The sequence below is a fragment of the Vidua macroura genome, chromosome 18, assembly GCF_024509145.1.
Source record: "Vidua macroura isolate BioBank_ID:100142 chromosome 18, ASM2450914v1, whole genome shotgun sequence".
Classification (NCBI taxonomy): Eukaryota; Metazoa; Chordata; class Aves; order Passeriformes; family Viduidae; genus Vidua; species Vidua macroura.
In genome coordinates, this window is record NC_071588.1 from 2848242 (window position 1) to 2862673 (window position 14432).

Here is a 14432-nt window from a genome sequence, read left to right on the forward strand (position 1 = left end):
AAATAGTTCCTATGTTGTAACAATTACACACTTCAGATTCTTAAAAAACAAGCTAGTGTTTAACCTGAGCTCTCAGCTATAAAAATAGCTTTGTAAATCTTGGCGTAATTCTGTGTTTTATTTCAAGATAAAATACATTCCTGCAGAGTCACATCTTCTTGCCACTTGTGAGACTTTCAAACACTCAGGAGGACCACGGGAAAAAATTAGGTAACTTTGCACTGTAGCTGCTGGGTCAATGATCTTCAGTCCTCAGAATTACCTCTGTGTTGGAAACAACTTCTTCCTCTGTAGAAAATTGAGAAGTTTTTTATTAAAAAGCAAGAAGATTTCCTCTGAAATATCAGAAGCAACCACATTATGTGAATTTACTACACAAATTTTCACACTGCAAACAGAGTAAGAACATGGAGTAAAAATATAAAGAGGAAAAGGTAAACAAAGTACTTCACAGAAAGGCAACAGTCTCAGGGCCACCACTGGGGTGTTGGGAAATAAAACCTTTCCAGTTGGCTTTGAGGAAAGGAGTGATCTTTGTGCCCCAGGCCAGCCACTGAGTCACCATTTATGAGCACTGGCACATGCTGCTGTGTCCAAAACTGAAAATAGCCTTTTCCTCACTGCTCTCCTCCTGAGTTCTTCAACTCCCCTCCCACCCAACCTCTCTCTAGAGGCAAAACAACTGACTGACGAGAATGGCTAAATCATTGGCAGCTAGGGAGGAAATGTTTATCAGCGCACCTGCCCTCAAATGAGTTTCAAAGCAATTTAAAACTAAACAAACACAACCAAAATCAATTCAATCACTTCTGTATATGAAACTGCACAAATGTTTGGCTATTTCTGGACCTGCTCTGCTTCAGATCTAACTGATCAGAGTGATTCAGTGCCTTTTAACACAGAAAGAAAATGAGAATTATGCATTAGCCAGTGACTTGGAGAGCCACTCATTCTTGTCATGGATCTACAGTGGATTGTGGCGTGTTTGTTCCACCTGCTCTTTCTCACTTGAGGCAAATGTGATTATTTCTGTAGGCTCAGCGTGCTCTCCCCACTCTGCTGCCTCAGCACGGGGCTCAGCACTTTTGGGGATTTGCTCCTGAAGCTTTGTAACATCAGTGGTTTCAGGATGCAAGTCACAGTGCTGGCTCCAACCTATAAAACCTCTGTCTGCTTTTACCTCAGGGCTCTTTTCAGGAAAAGAAGAGCTCTCTCTGTGCACAGGAACGTTACAGCAGAGGAAGGTTTGGCATTCCAGCTCCTCAGCATCCATCTCCCCCAAGTGCCCCATCAGCTGCACTCCACAGACCCCACGGACTCTCAGAGGAGTCTCAATGTCTCCAGGCTTAATGCAGAACCAGCAGAACATGAGTGCAGCAAGCCAGCCTGACTCCCCAGGGCACAAACAGCTCAGGGACTGCAGCTGGAATATCCAAGAGAGAACTGAGCACCAGCTCCCCACGGGCTGGAGGCTGACCCACAACTGGAGTCACACAGTGTCACAGCCCAGCTGGCTCTGGGGTAACCTCCCTTTGCAGGCACGAGCTTGGGCTGTGTCAGCACTGGGAGGTTTCTTTTTTTTTGCCAGTTTTTCTCCTCATTGTTGCTGGTTCTTATTCAGTTTCATGTGGCGTTCAGGATTTTAACCATATCTGGTTACTCTTTTGTCCTCAGAACCAGACAAGGTGGTGCCTACTGCAAGCACCCAATCCACAATAGGAGAACAAATAATCAGAGAGTGAGAAATTTCCTGACTCAAAAAGAAAAAAACAATCTGCTGTGGGCAAGGCTGCTTTGGATATTCTGAAACAGCTCTATTCAATACATTCTGATTTTGGGGCTCTGAGCCCAAGAACAGAATCCTAAAACAGCCCTTGGCCTTGGCACTGGAAAAAACGTCCCAGTCTCTCATTCAGCAATGTTCACATCCTTGATCCTGTTATCTGTAACACACAGAAGGGTTTTAACTACAATAAGGAGAGTGCAGGTACTGGGGAATGAAGCTGTGAGATCTGACCGCCCCAAGGATGAGGAACACGCTTCACAAAAGTTTAATTATTTGACTAAAGGAACTACTTGCTGACTTAATATCTGTTTGCTGTTACAGTACTCACAAAAGTTTTATTGGAAATGCACTTAGAATCCTCTGCCAGGCCCATCTCAAAAATCCATAAAGTGTATTAATATTGCAGATGCATTTATAAAGAGGGAAGCAAACAAAAAAAGATCAAGCTGAAAACACCTTCCTGCTCAGGGAACATCACAGAGAAAAAAAGGAAGCTTGGCATCTCTTTCTTCTGCAGCAGGTAACTGGCTTCTGTGAAGAGTTCCTGCAAGTTCTGTTGTTTCTATTGTAATGTAAAAATACTACATGGAAATCATAGGACTCAGAGAATAAAATTTCCAGAGCTGCCAGGTTCAAGCTGGTGAGCAGCAGGGGTACAGCTCTTGATTCCCCCTTCTCCTCCCCGCCCCAGCAGGGCACAGAATCCAACATGTACCACTTCCCCCTGATTAAATTCTAAAGGCTGTATCTCATATTTATTCCGTTCTAAAGCTCAGTTTAAAACAGCCCCAGGTAAGCCTGGTTTTAAGCACAGGTTAGCTGGCCTGCATAGATTAACTCAAACACGCTTGACGAGTTTTTGCCCAGAACTGCTCTGAAAGTAGATCAAAGTTCCACAGATGTGGCTCAGGATCTGCTCCCGCCACTACACACGAGTTTGCTTCATTTTCTATCCACTAAAGCTGAAGGAGAAGCCAATTTCCAAGCTCAAAAATGCAGCATCAGATCCTAAAGCAGAGTCATGGGCAGACTGAGCTGTGACGTGCCAAGCAGTGAGCAGGAGCCAGACAGCTGATGGGGCTGGGCAAGAGCCACAAGCAAGCACTGTGTGCAGGGAGCTTTTCAGGAATCCTCCTACTCAGGAGTCTTTGCAAAAGACTAAACTGCTGCTGTCTTTGCCACTGAATGAAATCCTGCAGAGGAACTTCTGAACAAAATATCCTTTCAGTTTATGCAAACGCTGGCACACAACCTTTACAGTCAGGCCCAGCACAGCGAAGGGTTTATGGTTCTGAATGTTATAAAAATGGCTTTGTCTGCTCCTTACAGCAACGTTGTTCTGGTCAGGTTCATCTAAGGCTAAAAGGAGTGCAAATTTTTAGAGAGAGGTGAAATGTGTGAGGATGAAGATGAGGGTTCAGCACTGCTCTGAAACCAGGAGCCTAAATCCTCCTTTTGGGATATACACCAGCACAAGTGTGCTCATTGCTAGGGACAAAAGGTACAATGTCCTTGTCAAACAAGGTAGAAATTCTTATGGATGTTTACCCACTAAACAAGTGACCCTTTCTCTGCTTACTTCTGCTGCCCAAATACTCAACAGGAACTTTATCAGCACTAGTGCTCATAAAATAAACTGCCATGACAGCTACATACAGGTTCTTTTCTTTGACCACTGAATATATTTTCTGACCCTGCAATGAAGGAGTTAAAACTACTAACACACAAGAACTCTGCCTTTATTTAAGCTGAGTTTCTGGTTTAAATTCACACCCAAAGTATCCTATATATTCCCTATACTGCCCTCCTTTCCATGAATATAATAATAAACCAGTTCTGACTGCGAGTCTCTGGGACAGCAGAGCAGTGAGTGTGTGCTGAGCCTGAGAAGTCATCTCATTTGCTTCAAGTCAGAAAGAACCAGTGTTCACTTTTTTCTAGACCTCCTGCAGCTTGCCCCAAAATGACTTCTGCCTTCCATCTGTTCAGACAGACACAGGAGTCAAATCCTGTCATGACCTTGAGCAGCCAAACAGAATCCTATAAAAAATTCAAGCACTAAGGCATGCAGGAATTGTCTCTTCACAACCAATACCCTCCTCATGCTTTGCTAATGCAGTGCAAGCCAAGCATAAGGGAAAGGATGTTCCCACTCAGTATTCCTGAGACCTCAACTTCATCCTGGGAGAGCAATCTGTACCTTACTCATGTTGTTGGTGTTGGGAATGCTTGCGTGGAGAAGGCTGAGCTCCAGATCAGCCAGCATCTGTCGGGACTGGGCCAACGAGCGCTCCAGCTTCCAGAACAGGGAACTGGTGTCCTGCAGGACACAGAGAGGGAGCCAAAGTTATGGAAGGGTCTTTTTTTTTTTTTTTTTTGGAGGATTGCAAAGAATTATAACACACCAAGAATCAGCATTTTGATTTTGAAATGTTTCTGTTCAGAATACTGCAAAGTAACAGACTCTAACTGCTGGTGTTTCTGATAAACACAGAGCTCTTTCCTAATGCCATTTTAAACAGATTTCCACACGTGGGTATATTAAGCACTCACAAGAGAGGTACTTCAGGGATAAAGGGGAGAATAAAGACATGAGAAAGAGGGAAAACAAAGCAGAACAGGAAAGAAACAATGTCCAATAGCTTCTGCTAACTGCATCCACATGTACCCAGATATTTAGTGGAATTACCAAATAGCCAGCATCCATTTTCCTCAAGCTTTTCATTCCAAAACCTTATTCATTTTTAAAAAACTCATTTATATTTATGCTGTCCAAGACATATTGAGGCAACAAGGAGCTATTTAAAAAAAAATGTTATCACCTTTACCATAAGCCTGCTGTCTCATCATTTGAGTACCCAGTTCTTCCATGCCTGGAGACATTTGCATTCCTACCATCAGTCATAATTCCTCATAATTCCCCTCAAAATCAGTCAAGGACACTGTGCAATAAGATACTGACTGTGTTCATGCAGTATCTCTTTGCTGGTTTAGTCACTGCCAGGTCACTGATGTCCAGAGGGGAATCTTCATCAGAGAATTTCCCAGAACTTTGGGTCATGTTGCTCTTAGTGGATGTCAGGGGAGGAGAAGTCAAGCAGAGGGAATTCAGTTCCACGTTTCCTTCACTGTTAAAAAAAAAAAATCAAGACATTGGCAGAAACAGCATCACCATCCTTTTTAAACTTTCAAGGGAAAATCATGGCACAACATAAATAACTGTGGGCCCTGAGCCAAGGAAACCAAGAAGCTTGGGAGATTACCCTGTTCCTCAGAGCATTCCCACATTTAACAACTTCCCCAGATCAGTTTCATCCTCTGAGCACAAGGGTTTGACATTCAACCAGTCTTAACCAGCTCCATGACCATGTGCTTGAGTGTGTATTTAACCTTGCAAAGAGCACACAAAGGGAAAACTTTGCTCTCCCCAAGATTCTGCTACTGGCTCTCCTCTCACACCCAAATCCCTTTCTGGTTCTAATCAACCATTAGGCAAATTAATATTTGTCGGTGTACCTTTCAATGTTTTACAGTCATCATCTCACAGAGATCACAGGAGAGCTTTCCCAAAGAGGCTTGAGTTTATTTTTAAATATAGGAGCAAACCACATTCATCAACACAACAGAAGCAGAGTGCTAGCCCTGCCTGGACTGGCGAATAATGAAAAAATATGTGTATTTTAAAGCAAATATTCTCTTTGAATTGATGACATTTCAGTAGATACTCTTTAGATACTTATTTTGGTGTGACAATGCATTCCATACCTGGCAAGACTGTTAAAAATAGGTGTATTTTAAACTGACATTCAATCTAGGAAAAAGCCCTCATGAGAGCTGCCAGCTCATGAGTGTCTGCTGTGTCCCATTTCACTTCTCCCATAAAACACTGGAATAAAACAGGCTCTTTTAAGAGAGAAAAGCCATTGTCTGTGTTTCTGACAAGGAAAGGTTCTGTGGAGATGTAAGGGAACAAGCAGCCTGGAACAGGGATGTGAGGAGATGAGATGAGATGAGTAGGGCTGTCCTGGAAAACACACAGGTTGGAAAGGAAGGGGACACAGGCTTGATTTTGAGGCAGGGAAGTGGCTCGGGAATCGGTGGCTTAGTCCAGCCCAGGCAGACTCAACAAGTACCTGCTGATGCTCCATCTGTAAAATGAGAATAGAGATAAAAATCCAAAAGCAGCAAACGTTGGCCCAACATAAATGAAGTCACCAAGTCAGAGCACACAGAAATGGCTCCTGCACTCTGGGATTTCACAATCCCCTCTGCCATTGGGGAAGGCATTTGACTGTTAACAGCCTCCTTGTTGGCTGTTCCAGAACTCAGGAACTCATGGCAAAAATATTTGCTGGGATGACAGGGAGGTGCCAGCACCCTTCCCTAAACACAAACTACATCATCAGCACTCTGAAAGCAGCAATGGAAAACTGGAGGATCCAGATCCAAGTCCCAGGAGGAATGTTGTGCTGGTCTCTGCCATTAATCCCTTCACAGAAGCAAGGCTCCTGCCTTCCTCCCATTTACGGGTGAGGATTTATTGCCTGCCAAGTCCGAGTCAGCAGAGGCTGGAGAGCAGAGAGTCAGGGATTTGCACTGAGTCAATCCATCTCCAATTAGCTGGGCCCCAGGACCAAATGTGGGCATCAAGAAACCTGGAGAGCTCAGCAGTAAATCCCACAGCTCCCCCCTAACTGGAGGATATCTTCTAGCTGCACTGCCCAGGATGAATTTGTTCCTTTCCCCTTAAAATTCACTCAAGGACAAGACAAATAGGGCAAGACAAAAAGTGAAAGCAGCTTTCATGATGCAGCCTCAAAAGGGATTTGGAGGGATGGCAGTATGTCATTGGTGCTGCTGGGGGAGTTGATAAGGAAGGTTGGTGTAGACAGAAGGGGAGTGGAGTCTTTCCAATGATTTATAGGCAGTGGAAACTAGAGAGAGCCCACACGGAGAGTGAAGCTCAGCTAAGGCACGTGGGAATGTGCCAGGCCAGCAGTCTTTTTCAGTGGCTGCCCATTCACCTTGTTTCTGAACAGGTCTGTCTCACTGCAGCAACAATTCCTACAATATTTCTGTTTCAAAAGCCACACAGAATGAAAGCATCCATACATCAGACCTTTCCATTCCATTACATTAATCTGTTTGGGTGCTGGGCAGGCTTGCTGGCAAACACTGTGAGCAGGTTTAAACAGCTGTTCATTTACTGTGCTTGTCAAACCACCAGCTGGAAGGCTCCTCTCCTCTGGCTAAAAAGCAGCTATGAAATCGCTGTGAAACTTCAGAAATCCTTCTAAAGTAGAGCTGGGTAAATCAATTTTTTGAACAGAAATAGAGGAACCAACAGAACAAATCCACAGCAAGTCCCAACTCTGAATGCCTTTGCTTATGCAGGCACAAAGCCACTTCTGTAAATGCAGAGCAGGTTTTTTATCTCGGAGACATTCCAACATCACTGAGGTACCTGGGTCTTCTTCTGACACTTCTCAGCATTAGAAACCTCATCCTGCTCGTCCCCAACCACATGTCCTTCTCCTCCCACAGCACAAACAGAAGGATAGAGTCCCATGAGCTGGAGAGTGGACAGATTGCCGTCCTTTAAATCTTGCCATCTCATTTCTTGCCCTGACAGAGGCAGCAGCCTGTGCTCAGAGCTGTGTCCTACATTCTTGCCCAGCCAAGATGTGATTTCTCAATAGAAATAACACAGTCACTAAAGCATCACACAAAACCTGCATCTGTTTCTTGCCTCACAGAAACATCACTGTGCAAGTCCAGCTCTGGTCAGAACATATTTTACCCATCAGAGTTACGAGCAACACCTGGGATTTCAAAAAATTGTAAGACTTTCTCAGTTAATTTATTTGGCTAAGTTATATGGTATTGCAGCTTCTCCTGCCCACACAGCTCTTGGGGATAAGAGAGGAGAAAAAAAAAAGCATAAAAATAGAATCACGATACTTTAAGAGCTATTTTTATTTTAAATTTCTTACTTTTCAGGTTGAAAAACTATATTTAAAACAGCACTTACTCTAACATAGCTTGAGATAATACTGAGAGTTTATACACCTAAGTTGCTACGCAAGTCTAGCTTATGCTTATTTCTTAAAGGCAACAAACTCATAACCTTTTTGAGCAGGTACATTTCATCTCTTGTGCAGTCTCCAAACAGCTGTAATCTCTTCCATGGTGCGTTTCTCCATCTCTCTTTTTGGATTTGAAAATCTCCAGCCATTCCAGATCTGAGAGTGGCTTCCACCGTTTATCTTCATTTACAATGAAGTTATTAATATCAGAATCAGAGTCAGACTTGCAAGTCACAGGAGTCTCTCTGCTTTCTTGGCCAGACTCAGCGTCAGATCGCTCTTCCCAGGTTTTGTTTCCATTATCAGTTTTGTCAGACCTGGTGCTGTTCTGGATTAAAGTGCTTTGCAAATCTACATGAGATTTGATTTTAAGCCAACGATCATATGAAGGCAAAGACACCTCAAAGGTTTTTTGGTCTCTGCTTTTCACTCTATTCTCTCCAATTTCCCTGTTTCTCAATGGCCTTGTGTTGTTTACCTCATGAAATTTTTCACTGTCTAGCTCATCAAAGCTTGATGCAATATCCTGCTTTTCTCCTTCTTCCACAGGCAGGGCCAAGCCTTTCACAGCTTTTTGACACTGGTTTAACAATGCTGAGGTAGTTTCCTCCAAGTCTGAAGCATTCAGTAACTGTCTATTATCTACTTCACACATCTCAGGGGTGGGTTTTACCCTACTTGCTGGAACTGGTGCAGTTCCACACTCCTCGCACATCCTGTGGCTGCCCTCAGTCCTACCCTTGTCTGTCTCGCTGGGGCTTTCAGAGGCAGGGAGTGTGGCCCCTGAGCTACAACGGCACGACAAAAACAAGTCAGAAACACTGCAGGTAAAGAGCATCCCCAAGTGCACTCCTAAAGCTCTACAGAACACAGGCTGCTGCCACGGTTCTGCAGCAGCTCACACACCACCAGTGTGCATCCTGCCAAAACCCCACAGAAAATCTGCCCAGATTTGGCTGTTACTTTTCAAAATCAGTCTGAGAGCTCCCTCATGTTTTAATCACAGTATGATGATTCTGTCTGAACCTCCAGGGTGTGCACCAATTCTCTAAGTTTACTTCCTAAAATAAACGTTGCTTTTTAAATAAAAGTAGCAGGGAGCCAGGTTAACACCCCTACCACCAGACTAGTTCACTTTCTAAAAAAAATCATGAGCTGTCTGGCCTGCTACAACACTTGGTCTGTGACTAATGTTCACGGACTCTCCTGACCAAATAAAACACAAGGTGCTTGACAGCCTCACTGGATGTTTGTGGTCGACTCTAGCAAAGCCATCCTGACCCAGCACACACCCGTTAGGATGTTAGCTGGGGCTGAACAGTGAAGTCTCTCTTTGAGGACATATTATTTAAGAAAAAAAAAATTAAAATGTCTTTACCTCCTTCTACTTGATGCATTTTCATGTTTTTGCCTGGAGTCCTGAGAGCTATCAAAGTTGACATGAAGGAAGTGCAAGTCCCTCTGCTGTTTTGCACAGACCTGTTAGAGGCAGTGAAGGGCACTGGTGAATGTCTGGGTGCAGGAACATCATCATCAGGTAGTACCACAGTGCCTGGCTTCCAAAAACATCCTAAAAATGTTTTTATAAACCAATGCCTGTAGTCAAATTATTGACAAAGACTTTCAAATCTAAGAGGACATCCCTGCATATATTTAGGAAAAAAATGTTTTGCAGCAATAAACAGGATTTCTATTACAAGATTAGAATATTCTTCTAAGAGGGAACCACACTGAACAATAAATAAAATATCATTACTGTTACCTGATATTTAATACATGCTGTTATTACGTTGTTCACAGCTACAGAATTACAGGACATGGATGATGATCATGGGATTTGGCTTTTGCTGCAGGGGATTTTTTGCGAAGCTAATGGAGAAGGTAACTACCCATCAATTATTTGCAATTAAAAAGTGGAACATGCTTTGAGAACCTCAGCTGAGAGCAGGTGAACACACAGGGTTTAGGTTGTGAAAAACAGGCCTGCCAGGACACTGTGTCCCTTACTCTGCTGAGTTCACCTTGGGCAGGTGTGCAATCCCAGTCCTGCTGCCCTTCACGTGACCTCCCAAGCCTGGAAGCACCATGGGCTTTTCAGCATAACCCCAAATGAAATAAATCAACATTCTACAGGGATCCCAGCAAGGCACAATCAGATCTGTGTTCCTTAATCAATAATATCGCAGACCTAACTGTTTTACACTGTTCCACACAGGTCTGATGTAACTGAAAATGCTCCTCTGGCCTCGGAGCAGAAACACAATCAGGGCTGTACCTGTCGCAAACTGGACAATTCTTTTTCAATCCGCACTTGCTTAGACTTGGCAAACTGAAAAAGTTGGTCCTTTCTCTGTGCTTCTTCCACTGTTTCAAAAGATAATAATTATTTTTATTACTTCAGGTGAATAGACACAAAGCAAGTGCATTGCTAATGTTGTGTCTGTAGCAGTAGGAGGTGGTACTGAAACAAAACAGAAGCAGTTTCTTAAGATCAACAGATAAAAAGAGCACAAAACCCCCAAGAAAACAAAAAATCAAGTATTTTCCTTGGACTTTTCCTCAGCACCTTTTTAGTGCTTCATTTTACTAGCAGCAATACTGTGCTTTGCTGACTGATTTATTTAACGTTTTCAGAAAGGAAAAGAGAAAAGGGGGAAAAAAAAGAGGAAAGCATAAAGGAAATTCAGTTAATTAATTTTAATTCATGCGTGTAGAGAGAAGTGCAGCAAAACAATTCCCCATTTTATTGGTTTTAAAATAATGAGACATGGCATCAATATCTGACAAAGGTCAAATAGCAGACTAAAAATGATAGGCAAGGAAATTATCTCACAGCAGAAGACACCTTTGGCCACTTAGTCTTTCAAGGTCTCTGTGGTTATCTCCAAGAATATTGCAGTGACCTTTCCTATCCACTGCAGCACCAGATGTTCTTCCACCCAAAACCAAAGGTATTATGGAGGGCAAGATGCAGTTTACCAAGGCCTGAATACTAAACCAGACTAAACCAATTCCATTACCTAAAGGAAGCAACAGAGAAGAGAAAGTCTCCACATTTTCAGGAGAGAGTCCCCCGAGCCACTCACTCCTCCCCGTGCAATCACCTTGGTGAACTTTGTGCTTTCACAAGATTTTATAAAGTGTCCCTGCAGAAGCTCCAGATATTGCTTCATAGAAGAATGGCACACAAGGGATATACTTTTATTAAACTGCAAAGAGGGCAGGTAACAAGCTGCCTCCTTCAGAGGTATCAGTGAATTGCTGCCCAGAACTCTCTGAGCCGTTGAAAGCCAAGGCATGAAAGGCCAGCTGCCCACCCTCACCTGCCAGGATCAGCTCACTCCTCAAGCAGCCATTTTCTTGTTTCAGGTGACTGATTTCTTCCTGGTTCTTGCTGCTTTCTTTCATCTTTTCAGAGAGGATATCTGTAAAACAAAATGTAGCATTTCCCAGAGTGAAAAGGAATCGTGCTGGCCTACACTAAATTAGGTGCCCAGCAGAAACATTTACCTTTCATCTTATTTACTTGACACATGACATCGTTCAGTGTCAGGTTGAGGTCTTGCTGCTCCCTGCTGTTACTGAATTCATCCTTTGCTGTACGCAGTGTGTTCTCCAGTGTTTTAAATTTAGATGTAACCTCACTAATCTGATCAGTTGTTTCAATTAAGGCCTTGTCCTGAAATAGGAAATACAATGAATTCTTATTTTTTTCTATCATGGATGGGTTTGGACAAAACAACAGTACATCCTTCTGCAGTTGTTAAAGTGATCCACAGACTTCTGAGCTTTTGAGGAAAAAACCCACCCAAACAAAATCTTGGAAACAAGCTTGTTTGTGAAAACAAACCAGTTTATTGATGACCATTTTTCCCTTCTCAAACAAGCCTAAGAATTAACCATGAGTGAGATCACCAGTGATAGAAGCCTTGTGGCACAGTCACCAACAGCTGCACTGCAGCTTGACCACATTTAGTGCCCATGAGCTGACAGATGTTACAGATGTTACCTTCATCTGAAGCATAGAGAGAAGCTCCTGCTCCCTCGCTTGCAGCTGGCCTGTTTTAGCAGACAGTTCCAAAATTGAGCAGTGGAGACTCTGATTTTTCTCCTAGTGAACAGAAATATGTGTCAGCTATTACTTCAGTGATTCAAAGTTATTTTTTTTTTCCCCAGTAAATGCGTCCACAACGTTATTTAAACATTGTGTATAGCAATGTGAGATCCTGGAGAAAAGAGGACTGGAGTAAAATCAATTTTTTTGATCCCCAACTTGCTTGTGATCAAGGGTCTTAATACCCTGCATGTCTCAGTTTTGGAATGTTACATTTCATCACAGGCATCCTGTAAATGCATGGACTACAAAACCAGACCATTACTCAACCCCTACCTCCAGAGCCTGGCAGTGAACAGATGAATCTGTTACTTTTTGAGTGAGCTCTTTAAACTTCTGTCTTGTGCTTTCAAGTGTTATCTTACTGTCATTATGCTGGGATTCTAATAACTTCAACTTTTTGGTCAGTGATTTTATAACTGCATTTCTCTCGTTCAGCTCACCTGAAAAGGAAGGAGACAAAGTTATACGTGAGAAAAGAGCTGAGAGGCTGTCATGCAATTTCTTAAATCTCAGAAATAATTTAACCCAGTGTTTTAAAATCACACAATTCAGACCTGGATGCTTATGTTGCACACCATGAAGGAGGATTCCCTGGCTACCCAGGTCAGATGGAACAGGAACTGCGTGGTGAGCTCTGTACTGAGCCTGTTCAGAGCCACCAGGTGTTTTGCTGGGCGGTTTGTGCTTGTTCAGAGCTGTGCAGCAAAACCTCAGGGCACAAGGCTCTATAACTCGCTGGCAGGTTGCAAATTTTTCTCTTCCCCCACGTTTATTTAATCAGATTATTTTTTAAAGAATTCATAGAAGCAATTCACACATTCAGACAAGAAAGAGTCACCCAATCATCACACCCCCTTCAAGATCAGATCACTTCAGCACCATGTGGAAGTTTAGATCTCAGAGAAACAATAAAATTTAAGGCTGAAGGGCAGGAAGTGGCTCCTTATATGATGCAAAACTGTTATTGAGGGGTTGAAGCACTTGAACATGCTTATAGGAGCAAGATCTCATTCTTTACATCACAACACTTACTAGTTAATAAGCTGCATTGTTCTGATAAAGTCAGTATCTTCTGGCGATCATCTTCCCAGGCCTGAATGTGTCTCTCATGCACTGCCACCATGTCATTGAGCTCCCTGTCACGATCTTTCAGTTCTGCAATTAACAGCTTGAGCTCCTGTCTCTGCCTCCTAATGATGCTGTTCTTGCGATCAGGGCTAAATGCCTACAAAAGGTGAGACACGGAGTGCATTTCAACACAAGGGAAGTGACAAATTCTCTCATCATAAACTCGAGGGGTTTATTTTTAGTTGAGCTATGTTTATATTATAAATAGAGACCGTTCCAAGAAGTTCCTTGTACTCGTGGCCCTTGACCGAAGCCCTTTGCAGAACAAGGTGGTACCACCTGCGCTCCATGACTCAACCCGGCAGCAGCACAATGAGTACCCTCCTACCGAAAATAGAGCCGATTGTTAACGGCACTTTCATGTTTTACCTGGGGCGAAGCAGAACGCTGTACTGATGAACTCATGGGGGACTGCGGGCCAGAGCTCTGCCAGGCATTCGTGGAACCGGGAACGCTTCAAGGATGTCACGTTCAGCATGGAAGCTCCCCCGCTGCACACCCGCGCTGCGCGCCGACCCTGAGGGAGCACAAGCGGCGTTGGAGCGGACGGGCCGGGGGGGCGCAGGCCTGAGGCGGGGCCCTGAGCTACCACCCCCGGGGAGCGACTCCCGTTCCCGGGCAGGGCTCCCCCGCTGTCCCGCCCGGCTGGGGCGGCCCTTCCTAAGCGCAAGGGCTTCTCCTGCCCTCCGCCCTCGCTCATTACACCCCCGGTTACCCCCGGTTAGCCCCGGCCGCCCCGACCCACCGGCACCGCCCGCCGTTGGAGGAAGCTCCGCCCCCCGCAGCGAAGGGGCCGCGGGTTCGAGTCCTGGGGCTCCCCGGTTCGGGTCCTCCAGCCGCGGGTTCGAATCCCGCGGCCGCCGCCTCACCCCGGGGCGCTGCTGGCGGGGCTGGAGCTGCAAGAAAAATGTGATAATTAACAACGTTGTTAATACGGGATGAGGAATAACCAGGCAGGAATGGTAAGGGTTGGAGGCAACTTCCCTGTCCAGCGTTAAATGGGAGGACTATGGAGATGCAGGCAGCTCTCGAGAGACACTATTTCCAACGACAGGGATGGAGTTATCTCTCCAGATACACCCATGGCTTATAAATAGAAATCACTGAAAAAAACAACCTTACAGGAAGAGAACAGAAAATCTGATGCATCACCCCCTTGGCTTTCAGCTCACCGAGGTTCTGCAGTGACAGGAGCATGTCACTTCCAGGACCCTGCCACCAGGGAGCATTTATTGTTATTAAATGGAACAGTGAAACAAAAAGCACCAAATCGATGCTCGAGGCTGTTTGTGGGAGTACAGACAGCAGAGCTGGC

General features: G+C 44.3%; 1 protein-coding gene across 2 annotated transcripts; it reads right to left on the reverse strand.

Moving 5' to 3' along the window:
- Positions 1 to 97: 97 nt before the first annotated feature.
- On the reverse strand, positions 98 to 13937 carry CCDC62 (coiled-coil domain containing 62). 2 transcript variants are annotated; one of them, XM_053993611.1, is made up of 12 exons: positions 13863 to 13927; positions 13487 to 13634; positions 13022 to 13214; positions 12263 to 12429; positions 11882 to 11983; positions 11383 to 11551; positions 11196 to 11297; positions 10148 to 10236; positions 9251 to 9351; positions 4749 to 4914; positions 3987 to 4106; positions 98 to 288 (listed from the first exon to the last, which is right to left on the reverse strand). In XM_053993611.1, exons 2-12 carry the CDS (start codon positions 13520 to 13522, stop codon positions 259 to 261), a joined length of 1275 nt encoding a protein of 424 aa, XP_053849586.1. In that variant the 5' UTR covers positions 13523 to 13634; positions 13863 to 13927; the 3' UTR covers positions 98 to 258. The 2 variants fall into 2 exon arrangements, with proteins under 2 accessions (XP_053849586.1, XP_053849585.1); XM_053993610.1 differs by lacking the exons at positions 98 to 288; positions 3987 to 4106; positions 4749 to 4914 and adding an exon at positions 7745 to 8660 and having other exon boundaries at positions 13863 to 13937.
- Between the last annotated feature and the right edge of the window lie 495 nt (positions 13938 to 14432).

Excerpts from the sequence above, each read along its gene's own strand:
- CCDC62 (XM_053993610.1), bottom strand. The coding sequence starts at position 13,522 with ATGAGTTCATCAGTACAGCGTTCTGCTTCGCCCCAG. Across the intron at positions 11,298-11,382 it reads TCAAGTAAATAAGATGAAAG|ATATCCTCTCTGAAAAGATG; the intron begins GTAAATGTTTCT and ends TTTGTTTTACAG. Across the intron at positions 8,661-9,250 it reads AATGCATCAAGTAGAAGGAG|CTCAGGGGCCACACTCCCTG; the intron begins GTAAAGACATTT and ends GTGCCGTTGTAG.